General features: G+C 44.6%; 1 protein-coding gene across 1 annotated transcript in view; it reads right to left on the bottom strand.

Annotated features, from left to right (window-relative positions):
• The window catches only part of Deptor (DEP domain containing MTOR interacting protein), a 128,729-nt gene that overhangs the window by 35,819 nt on the left and 80,403 nt on the right, over positions 1–12,507 (bottom strand). Inside the window, exons 5-8 of the mRNA XM_034516923.2 lie at positions 10,550–10,735; positions 7,880–8,014; positions 4,647–4,717; positions 2,083–2,187 (exon numbers count right to left, since the gene is read on the bottom strand). Coding sequence (XP_034372814.1) covers positions 2,083–2,187; positions 4,647–4,717; positions 7,880–8,014; positions 10,550–10,735 — 497 coding nt within the window. The remainder of the gene's footprint in view (positions 1–2,082; positions 2,188–4,646; positions 4,718–7,879; positions 8,015–10,549; positions 10,736–12,507) is intronic.

Genomic DNA, 12,507 nt, shown 5'->3' with positions numbered 1-12,507 from the left:
AAGTGTGAAAAATCAATGTCAGAGTCACAAGTCGGAATCTAGACAGGTGGAGATATGCACGTTGTCACCGTGGCCCTGGCTTACAGCACTCGGCAAGGATATGACGGAAAGGATGGAAGCACTGAATGAATATATGGGAGGAATGATGGGAGGGCCCAGTCTTCCGAACCCTCCCAGCATACTGGATTATCAAGATCCACATCCTCTTCGAGATGTTTCTCAGAGGATAGAACAAAATGGTGTTTGATAAAGACGCTTATAAACAGAAAAATCAAAGTGGGCAATATTGTGCATTAAAGATTTAAACAGGGATAGGGTAAGGAAAATGGGGGGGGGGGGTGAGAGGTGCATTAACCAAAATCAAGGTTTTATGAGGAAACCTTATGGAAGCCAACTGCTCTGTATGCTAATTAAGAGCATATTTAAAAAAAAAAAAAAAAAAAGGAACTTGAACACAGGTTCCCTGCAAATATGCGCAAAGATTTCTCCTAGAATGCATAGACTGCTAAATGAGAACGTTGGGGCCACCGGGCAGTGGTGGTGCACGCCTTTAATCCCAGCACTTGGGAGGCAGAGGTAGGTGGATTTCTGAGGCCAGCCTGGTCTATAGAGTGAGTTCCAGGACAGCCAGGAACAGAGAAACACAGAGAAACCCTGTCTCAAAACAAACAAACAAACAAACAAAAAACAAAAAACAAAAAACAAAAAACAAAAAAACAAAAACAAAGCAAAACAAAAAAAAAAGTCAGGGCCAGGCATGGGATAGTTCCCTATGGGTTACCTAAGGCCTAGGTAACAGTTACCTGGTTAGCCTGCCATTATAAGGAAACTCTCTCATGTGTTTCTGCTGTTACTAGGAGCACTTTCTAATGCCAAGGTTGATGACATATTCTGTTCTTGTTCTGTGCCCTTGGGAACCAATCAAGATAGAAGTCAGTAGGACTGCTTTGTATAGTTACTCACGATAAGCTTGGACCCAAACCAACCACCCAACAGCACTCCTGCACCTGCGTATAAGCTTTGTTATAAGCTGTCCCTGGGACAGACCCCAAAATAAGAGAGACACACCTGCACCAATAAAAGAAACTATTTGGAATAAGACATCCATTTTGAGTAGAGGTCCAGTAAAGTTCCCAAGACCTCCCTGCGAACTGACATCCTACTTGGCAGGAAGAGACATGCATATGGTTCACTGACATCCTGGTTGGTAAGTTGAATATTAGACAAGTCCCATCCTCATAGACAAGGTAGGACACACATATTAGATAAGGCAAGTCCCCTGCCACAGTTGAACAGCCCAACCAATGGGAACAGGATAAATGTACAACAAAGACATGTTCCTAAAAAAATCTCCCATCTCTAAATCCTGATTGGTGAAATAACTTGGCACAGATGTTTATAGATTTGGGGCTTAAAAACTCTGCAGGATCTTAACTTGGGGGTCATGGTTCAGTTCCCAAATCTGAACCATGGCCCTGGTTGACCAGTCCTGGGGCATGTGCTCAATAAACTATCCCTGTCTGACTGAGATCAATGTTCATGTGGTTTGTGAAGTGACTCCTCCACCCCAACAGCTATTGTTAGAGCAAGAGCTATTGTTAGTCAGAGAGGACTTTGAAGCCTAATACAACACAGGTTCTTGCCACAGCTCTTGCTTGTCCACTCTAGCTATACAGTAAATGTGATGGCTGAAGCAAGATACAGAGAATTCAAGCTGGAACCGAGGAGAAAGGTTATTATTAGACTTACCCAGTGGTGGAATCTGCACACTACAGTACTAACCTCCTAAAAGTAACATGTCTACTTGTGAGATAGTGGGATGGCTGTTGTGGTGTAACAACTGACTTTTATGACTGGTTAGTCTGCCCATGTATGAAGATCCTCTTCTTTTGTGTCCAGAGTGCTGGGACTACAGGTGTGGGACACTGTGCCCCATAAATATGACTCTTTCTGAGGGGAGGGAAGACACAGGGAAAAAGCTAAGAAATATAGAAATTAAGGGGGAAAAAAATCAGAGTCAAGGGATGTTCCCTGAAGAAGCCAGAGAGACAGGAGAGTGAGCAAGGGGTTGATCGATTGTACCTTCATCCCTGCGGCAGCTGCAGGTCCACTGGGGTCCACAGCCTGGATGTGACATGGCTTACTTCCTCGCACCACAAAGCCCCAGCCAACTGCGTCACCAACAATCTAGAGAGGAAATCCACAATGAACACACAGTAGATTGCCCCTGGCCATTTGCTGGTCTTTCTGGGAGTAAAAAGTCTAACCAAGATTAACTATGCATCTTGACATATACTTTTTCTTCATTTCATCTCTACTGTATCAGGGGAATGAAGATGTAGAGGTGGCACATAACCTGTTGGGCAGAAGAAAGCTGGGTTGGGGAGGCCACTCCCCAGGAAACAGCTGGCAGCGCACCACTTCCTTGGACTGTCTGTCAATTTCATATCCCATTGCAATATTAGTTTGAGAAGATCTTAAAAACATTGTTGCACTTTCTCTCTAGATTCAATCTCTATCCCAACATGATCTTCCCTTCATTTCCAAATAACAGATTTTGACCTAGGTACATCAATGCCCAGCATGGTGGGAGATATGGAGAGTTCCGGCTTCTTTTGAAAGCCAGTTTACTGAGAAAACCAAGGAAAAAGTAGATAAAGTTCATTGTCTGACACTGACACATGTCTTTTCCTATGGAATCAGAGGAGGCAGTTAGGTTCCCTGGATGGTTCCAGAAGCATCACTTAGTGCATAAGATGAAACACCCCCACAGTCAAGTACTTAAGTACAAAGTCAAACAAATGCTCTTAAAGCACGACCATCCCTCAAAAGCTGGAGACTGGGGGAAAACAGGAGGACAAGTGGGAACCGTGGAAATTCTTGAGACTACCGGGTGCTTCCATGGTTTTAGGATTCGCTACTATGAGTTTATTATATCTAAGTTCGCTTTCAAATGTATTGTGTACCTTTCCCCTTGGTGCAGACATAACAGCCTGTGATGGTTTGTATTTGCTTGGCCTAGGGAGTGGCACTATTAGAAGGTTGGAGTAGGTGTGTCACTGTGGGTGTGGGCTTTAAGACCCTAGCTGCCTGGAAGCTAGTATTCTGCTAGCAGCCTTCAGATGAAGATGTAGAACCTTCAGCTCTGCCTTGCACCACCATGCCTGCCATGCTCCCATTTTGATGATAATGGACTGAACTGATGAACCTGTAAGCCAACCCCAATTAAATGTTGTTCTTATAAGAGTTGCCTTGGTCATGGTGTCTGTTCACAGCAGTAAAACCCTAACTAAGACAGAGAGAGCCCTTCTTCTGTTAACTCCCCAGTGTTCAGCATGGGAGGGGTCTTTAGCTAGAGTCTGGGGTGTGAATGGATGTATGGGAAAACTCCTCACCTTTGAGGTAATAAACAAAATTTGTCAGGGAATAGAGTAAGAGAGGAGATGGTGAGAAGATGGTCCTCTCAAGTTTATTGATATACACGTTGCAGGCCGAGAGAAGAGAGCAATCGGAATAGGGGAGATGGTACCAATAAGAGCATGTGGATGGGCCTAAGGATGTCTCACAGTTGGATAGGGTACTTGCTTAACATTTGAGGGGCTCTGGGTTTGATTCCCATAACTGCATGAACCCAGTGTAGTCTGCATTCCTGGTACTTCAGAGGCTGAGGGAGGAGGATCAGAGATCCACAGTCATCCTGGGCTATGCATAGTTTAAGGCTAGGTGAGACCCTGCAGAAAAATAACTTAAGATTCCATTTGAGCAAAATCAACAGGGCCTGGGGAAGAAGAGGAAGGCTGTAGGGACACTAAGAAAGGGCAAGTCCTCAGCTCCAGGAGACTACAGAGGGCTGTCAAGTCAGGTGGCTGTGCACCTCAGCACATACAGATATTTATCCTACCATTTTTTTTCTCTTTTCCTTAGGATTTTCTAACATCTTAATGATTTTTTAGAATTAACTATAATGAAGAAATTAATGGATTTTTTTTTGGTACTGTCTTCTGTTTTAAAAGTAGATAATTGGGGTGGGGGGGTAGATGGGGAAATCTGATAACATCTGAAATGTAAATAAATAAAATATCCAATAAAAAAAGTAGATAATTATATTGGGATAAGTGCATAGCAGATACTGAAAAGGACAAAACTCACAAAGAATTAAAAACATCCCATGGCCGGGCAGTGGTGGCGCACGCCTTTAATCCCAGCACTTGGGAGGCAGAGGCAGGCGGATTTCTGAGTTCTAGGCCAGCCTGGTCTACTGAGTGAGTTCCAGGACAGCCAAGGCTATACAGAGAAACCCTGTCTCAAAAAACAAAACAATAATAAATAAATAAATAAATAAATAAATAAATAAATAAATAAAAACATCCCATGACTAACAAATCAAGAGAAGCCTTAACAAACATTTTCTGCATTAGAGCTTAGACCCTCTACCATTATAACCAAAATGTGCAGATGGTGTGGCAACACTTAGGGGTTGTAAGTTCAAGGCCAGTCTGGTCTACAGAGTGAGTTCCAGACTATCCAGGGCTACATAAGGAGACCCTGCCTCAACCAAGGGAGGGGGAAATCCGAGAAAAGTTCTCAGCATGGTCCCTTAGCCACACAGTAACTGGCAGGTGGGTGTGTGCAGGAGCTGGGCTTACCGTGAATGTCTTCCTTGCGTATGGAGCCCCAGGAGTCAAGAGTTCCTCAGAAGTGACAGGTCTCTTCAGCACTAAAAGACAGATAGATATAGTGTCAGAGAATACACACTTCTAAGTCCTTCTCCCAGCCATTCAGCAGGTATTTCTGGAATGCCTCCTTTCAACTGGCAACCAGTAAAAGTGGCAAAGACCTCCACCACACATTCATCCTTGAGCTGAGCAGACAGAAAGTCCCAGCAAAGAGCTTAAACCTAACTTATGAGACTATGGGGATGCAGAGAGGATGGGGACAGAAACCAAGATGCCTTTAAGGGGACAAAGGGAGGAATAGCATCTCCCTAGAAAGGAACATATCTCCATGTTTATAGATAGCACTTCCAGCTCTTTCTTCTAAGTTCTTACATGCATCTATACGTGTCAAAACTCCAGCAGTCCCATGGCCACCCTGCAGATGCTGGCTCCATTGTAGCTGGTGTCCCTAACATACTGTACATCTCTTTTACTAAACTTCATTCTTTTCTCTAACAAATAACCTAGAAACATAAGAATGGTGCTGCAAGCTCTGAGAAGCCAGACTGGGCAACTCTTCAGAGTACTCTCCATAGGCTGGGTCTCGTCTCTGCATCCTGTCAAATCCATTTCTCACGTAATCTCTACCTGAGCCAGTTCTCTAAAGCAGTAGTTTCAATCTCTGGGGATTAAATGACTTTGTCACAGAGATTGCCTAGACCACCTCATATCAAATATTTATATTACAATTAATGATATAGCAAAATTATAGTTATGAAGTAGCAATGAGAATAACTTTATGGTTAGGGGTCATCACAACAGGATAAACGGTATTAATCGCTGATTTAGAGAGTCTGGTTCATCACTAATCTTATTCATTTTTATTTATTTATTTATTTACTTTTTCAAAGACAGGGTCTTGCGTGCATTTTATGTAGCCCAGGCTAGCCTCAAGCTCACAGGAATCCTACCTCAGCCTCTAGTGCTGGGATTGCAGCTTCACACCAGCCTCCATGCTTGCTTCATTTGAAAGTGAAATTAGATATAATAAACTCATGATAGAAAATCCTAAATCCACAGAAGTGTCTGATAGACTTGAAGCTTAAAGACATAATACTCAGCTTTATATCTTTAAAAAAAATTTTTTTTTTTACCATTAATTTTATAAGTGAGAAAACTGGCTCAGAAAAGTTCATTTGTGCATTTCCAACAACCTGTAGCTAAAAATGTGGGTAATAAAACTAAGATCAAATGGGTGCCAGGGCCTACATTTTTAGCAACAGTCATAGTGTCTGGTGCTATGCTGTCTCAGAAACTCTGGAATATAGCAGTGTAGAGAATTGTCTGTCTATTAGCTCACTGCTGCTGCCTACCAGGGCAACAGAGACAGCTGGATGAAACTCCCTTAGTAAGGAACTTCTCCCTCTCTCCTCCAGTAATGAATTTCCCCGTCCAGTCTTTGATCAGTTGGAACTGGAGAGGGAGTTGTCCTAGTGTCCCAGGGCAGTTAGTGGGGATAGGGCATGGGGACCATCCTAACAAGAGTACGTACAGAGCAGAGATTTAAGTGCTACAAAGAAAGAAAAGGAGCCAGGGCCAGGGTCTAATCTGGAGAAAGGCCCACCTCCTATTGCCTTTGACAGTGGAGTCATTCTGAGGTCTGTCACTGGTACCCAACAAATGGGTAGTAACAGTAGCAGTAGCAGCAGCAGCAGCAGCAGCAGCAGCACGGAGCAGGGTTGCATGATCCCTCTCCCGGGGCAGCAGCTGGGCCCACCTGCTGGGTGAGCCCCAGGCTTAAGAAGCATTCTCCTTTTGAAGAGCTAAGAACTGCTTCTTGGGAAGGGGACAGGTGGTTGGGATTAGAACTTTTGCTTTTCAGAATGCTTTGAAATTGAATAGATGTTTGCTAAGGATGGGGGACCAGGTCAGATAGCAAGAGGAGAAAGGCATCTCTCAGGCCTCCAAGGAAGAGGTAGGAAAAGCAGTGAGTGTTTGACCGCCTGAGACCTTACTGCTCAGCAGAGAAGCTCTTCTCCAAGCCTGTGACTCCTCAGGGGTTATGAAATGGATGATATTTTGGGGAGCAGAGCTGGCCATTTACTTTAGTGTACTTTTTCTTTTTATTGTGTTGAGAAGCAGAAACTGTGAGACCCAGGGAATTATCAGATTCCCTCTTGCTCATCACCATGACATGGATGAAGCCTTTGTTCTTTTGAGAGAGTAGTGAGGCTAGGTATTTATATCAACTAGTAAATCTATATATAATCCTGATAGAGATGACTAATATTTCTATTTTAATTTATCAGAGAGTGTATCTGTGAGACAGTGAGAAAAAAAAAGAGAGAGAGAGATACAGAGACAGACAGACACACAGAGACAGAGACAATGACACAGCACATGTGTGGAGGTCAGAGAATTCTGTACCGTCGGCTCTTCTGTCCACCATTACGTAGGTTCTGGGGATTGAACTCAGGTCGTCAGGTTTGCATGGCAAACCATTTATGTTCTAAGCTATCTCACCAGCCTTATGACGGTTAAAAGTCTTCATGAAGGTTGATGAATAGGTTTTGAAACCGCAAGACACCAATGAATTCCAACAGGTGGGCTTGAATACACCCACTCTCTTCTTGTGTGTGCTAGGCACCAAGACTGAGCATGGTGGTGGTACATGCCAGTAATCCCAGAAAAAGTATAACAAACAAACGAGGGGGGGGGGGGCGAGCACAAGTGTGCAAGGTCCACATAGATCCTTCCTCTCCATAGTCTGGGAAAGCATTTACAATTTGCTGAAGCCCTTGAGAGCCAGAGGAACTTCTCTCAGCTGATGGTCCTGCCAGTGTTGGACAGTCCTTAGCTGACTTTGAGAGCTATCTCTTTGAAAGCAGTTTTCGTGAGCAAAGTTATGGCTTCCTTTCAGGGGCATGCATGTTGAATAACTGGTCAACATGGGGGTGCTTGGCTTCTCTCTCTCAAAGCCACTCTATGCAGCTTGGCAGGGCATCCCAGCACTGCACTGCATTATGGGTCAGCAGTAACCTTCCAGGAGGCTTCATCAGAGGCCATGTGTCATTCTGCCTTAGCCATTCAACAGGTGCTAACTCAAGAGTATGCTTTTGTGAGATTCCCACTCGCTCCTGTGATCTCTACGTCCTAAGGAAGTCCGCCAGCACATGGCCCCAAGCCTCCCCAGATAGGAGCACGGCCACCTTGTTTTCACTCACCAGACTTGGGGTTGCAGAGCACAGGGGGGCTGCTGCTGAGCGTGGGGCTGCTGCTGAAGTAGCCACTGCTGCCACAGCTGCTCATGCTGCTCCTCCGCACAGCAGACACGATCTTGATCTCCTTGCTGGGGCTGACTGCAGAGGGGGAGCAAACACAGTCACTGAGTAGGTGGTCGAGGGACCTAGAACTCCTGGGCTTTCAGCTGCAAAGGAAAAAAAAAATCTCACGTCCAGTTCTGCCACAAACTCACAGAGTAACTCAAGCTACGCGCTTTCAGTTTCCTGGACTGTAAAATGAAATAATATTATGTCACAGGATGGGTGTGAGGAGAGGATCATATGATGTATATGAGCATTTGTCTCTGTCCCTCTTTTCAAAATAGGGCTCACTGTGTAACCTATGCTAGGCTCAATGGCCAGGGTCCTGGAATAATAGGGCACGCCATCGTGCCAAATTTACAGGTATTGTTTCCTTGGGGTATTCGTGTATGTGTGTCTGTATATGTATGTTGCATGTATCTATGCACATATGTATTCTTGCATGTAGGGGTCATAGGTCAATATCCAGAGTCTTCCCCAGTTGCTCTCCATCTTAGTTTTGAGACTGAACCTGGAGCTTGATGACGACGAGGCTAGATTGACCAGCGAGGCCCAGTTTTCCTATCCTTGTTCCCTAGCACTGGAATTATGGACACACAACAACATATCTTTTGATATTTTTTGTTTGTTTGTTTTTGTTTTTTTAAAATCTTAACATCTTTTATGTGAGCGCATTGGATCTAAAGTCAGGTCAACGTGTTTGGGTGTTAAGCACTTTACGGACTAGGGCCATCTCCCCAGCTCCTATAGGACGTGAATTCAAGAACTACCAAACCTAAGTTTTCCCTTCCTGGAAATCAACCCACTGCTGGTGATATATGCGACACTTAGTACACAGTGGTGGTAAATGGCCCTCATTTAATGACATCCGGCAATCATTTGGAAGCACGGGAGACAAAGCTTACGACAGCTCATACTGAGGCTTGCAAACTGTTACATGAGGCTCTTCAGTTTTCAAGACTGGTTCTTCCTGCCACAGAGCAGTGTGGCTCTGATGGCTGAAGGTCTGGAAGTGAGGGCAAATACACAGGCTGCTCTGAACACTGACTGGCATGTGGAAAGAAAACAAACAAGAGAACAAGTGCCGCTGGCTTTACAGGACTGTGTTACTATATTCTCTCTTCATCTCTGTTGAAGCAGGCAAGCCCCTGCCCCAAAGGAAGAATGAATATTGTCACTTGCATCTGCAGGAGACCGCAGTGTGTCCCTACTGTTGTGTTTTATAAAAAGATAAGGGAGAGAAGGAATATGTTTGGTGGATGTATGGCAAGGTGTTGGGGAAGGGGGTGCCTCCATGGGCCCATGCTGAGACATCCCTTCCCCTGAGGGACCAGCCACATGAAGGTATAGTATAGAGTTTATTCAGGGCATGGGGAGGGGAGATGAGAGGGTAGTAGAGACAGAGAAAAGCAGAAAGAGAGAGAGAAAGACAGTAGAGTAGAGGCCGGCCATAAGCAAATGGAGGGGGTATGAATGGGGAAAGAAGGGGGAAGGGAAGAGAGGACAGAGGGAGAACAAGAAGGCAAGAGAGCAAGAGAGAGAGGAGGGGCCAAGCAGCCCCCTTTATAGCGAATCAGGCATATCTGGCTGTTGCCAGGTAACTGTGGGATGGAGCTGAGACAAAATGCTAACACCTAGGATGACCTGGGAGCATAAACTTGGGCTGCTGACCTTCAACTTGGTTTTCACTTTTCTGCTTAGCAACTCTTGCTCCACTCTTATTTTGAGCCAAGGTGTGTATGAGGACTGTGGGATATGTGGGACTCGGAAGGGGGCAGGATAAATTAGAGCTGCTGACACGAAGCTACGTCTACCACTTGGAACTGTAAGCTACTCCAGTGCTAGGGTGTTTCTTCATCTGTAAAACCAGGACAGGAACAATCATTTCCTTAGGGTTACAGGAAGAATTAAGTGAGCAAATCATGCTGCTGAACCCAGGGCAGAGAAATGTCTCCTTAGACAGGGCTAAGTGTCCTTGTTATCAGCTCCTGTTCATAAGCAAGACAGGACAAATACATTTGGTGCTGAGTTAAGCCCAGTACTAATTTTCTTTTCCGTTCCTTCCTTCTTCTCCCCTTCCTACATCCTTCTTTACTTTCTTCCTTTCCTCTCCCATTCCCTGTCTTCTTTTGAGGCAGGATTTTAAGAAGTTATGTCTCTAAACCTGACCTTGAGTTCTTGCCTCCACCTCCCAATCACTGAGATTACAGGCTCGGGTCCCCAGTGCTTCCGAACTTTAAGTCACCAAGGGCCTTGAGTTCATGCCACATTTTCAAATGAGTTGAAGATCCTCTATAAGCACCTCCTACTTCTGCATTTGGGATGGTGTGTGTGTGTTTAACACAACGTCTCACATAATCCAAGAAGACTTCAAATACGGTAGTAAAGAATAACTTTGATTTTTCTAATCCACCTGCCTCCTCCTCCTCCTCCTCCTGAGTTCTGGAATTTACAGGAATGCACTGCCACACCTGGGAGTTGCTAGGGATTAAACCTAGGGCAAGCAGCATGCCAAAGGAGTCAGATTCTCAGCTCGACACTCTCAAAAAGACTCAAGGAAACCTGACATACCTGACATAAAGCTGGTAGATTTCCGATTGTCATGGCTCTGCTTCCTCAGACAGAAGGGACTGTCATGTGTCTCCTGAGAGGACGGGGACTTCTCATTGAGCAGCTCCATCAGTCTTCGCCTCCGACGGAAGTTCATTCTGAACTGGTAGAGGAGGTTGCTGTCCACAAACGGGTGCTTGTTAGACACTGGGGAGAAGAAACAACCCATGAAGAATGTGTGGCATGCAGGCCAGAGAGCAACCCAGCCAGAAGACTCTAGCCAACAGGGGCAAAAGTCCCAAGAAAGCGGCTATGTAAATGCCATGTGGGCTTGCGGAGTGCATCATGCACACACCCAAATTCTTCTCATGTGATACGTGTTTAGCCAGATCCTCTGTGAAACAGTCTTGAGTTCAGTCCTATCTGAGTTCTCTTCATAGTGTCCCGCTGACCACAAGGGTCCCCTCCATCAGATCACTGTACACCCTTATGGTTCACGTCCCTTGCTTTTCTACCTGAATAAACACCAGGCTCCCAGCAACCCAGCACAGGGTATGTGTATGTCTCATACCAAGACTTCAATTCATTTCTTTTCTCTTTGAGACAGAGTTCGCTGTAGCCCAGGCTGGCTTCAAACTCACTATATGTAGTCAAGGATGACTCTGAAACCCTGATTCTGAGGGCTGGGATTGTAGGTCTGCGCCTCTGCACACAATTTAAGCACGGTAGCTAAACATTCTACCAAACAGTCTACATCACTGGCCTTTACTTGTTAAAACAGGTACATCAAAACTCAAGCCCAAGTTGCTCAAAGACCTCAACATAAAACCAGATACACTAAATCTGATAGAAAAGAAAGTGAGGAATAGCCTTGAACTCATTGGCATAGGAGACAACTTTCTGAATAGAACACCAACATCTCAGTCACTAAGCTCAGAAATTAATAAATGGGACCTTCTGAAGCAAAGGACACCATCAATAGGACAAAATAGCAGCCCACAGAATGGGAAGAGATCTTCACTGACTCTACATTTGACACAGGGTAAAATATATAAAGAACTCAAGATATTAGACACAAGAAACCAAATAATTCAATTTAAAAATGGGGTACAGATTCATCCAAACAGAGAATTCTCAAGAGAGGAATCTCAAATGACTGAGAAGCACTTAAAGAAATGTTCAAAAGTCCTTAAGCACCAGGGAAATGCAAATCAAAACTATTCTATAGTCCATCTTGTACCCCTTAGAACGGCTGCGATCAAAAACGCAAGTGACCGCACATGATGCATAGGTTGTGGAGTCAGGGGAACACTCCTCATTGCTGGTGAGTGTGCAAACTTGTACAACTTTGGGAATCAATCTGGCGGTCACTCAGAAAATTGGGAATAGTTACCTCAAGACCCAGCTATACCACTTTTAGGCATATACCCAAAAGATGCTCCACCATCCCACAAGGACGTTTGCTCAACTATGTTCATAGCAGCCTTATTCCTAATAGCCAGAAACGGGAAACAACCCAGATAGCCCTCTCAACTGAAGGATGATATAGAAAACGTGATTCATTTACACAAAGGAATACTATTCAGCCATTAAAAAACAAGGACATCATGAAATTTGCAGGCAAATGAATGGAACTAGAATATATTATCCTGAGTGAGGTAACCCAGATTCAAAAGGGCATGCATGGTATGTATTCACTTATAAATGGATGTTAGCCATAAAGTACAAGATAACCATGCTACATTCCACAGACCCAAAGAAGCTAAGTTACAAAGAGGGCCCCAAACAAGATGCTTGAATGAAGGGGAAATAGAATAGACATTAGGGGTAGATGGGGGGTGGGGGGTGGACCTGGATGGGAGAAGGGGTTGGGATGTGAACAGAAGGGATCAAGTGTGGGGAGGACTAAGGGAGAGGGAGCTGAAATCGGTAAGTGTTGTTTTTAAAACAAAAATCCCAGTCTTCAATTTTACCAGAGT

This window comes from Arvicanthis niloticus, chromosome 13 (genome assembly GCF_011762505.2).
Source record: "Arvicanthis niloticus isolate mArvNil1 chromosome 13, mArvNil1.pat.X, whole genome shotgun sequence".
NCBI lineage: Eukaryota > Metazoa > Chordata > Mammalia > Rodentia > Muridae > Arvicanthis > Arvicanthis niloticus.
The sequence above is the reverse complement of the archived record's forward strand: the minus strand, read 5'-3'. Positions and strand labels throughout refer to the sequence as shown.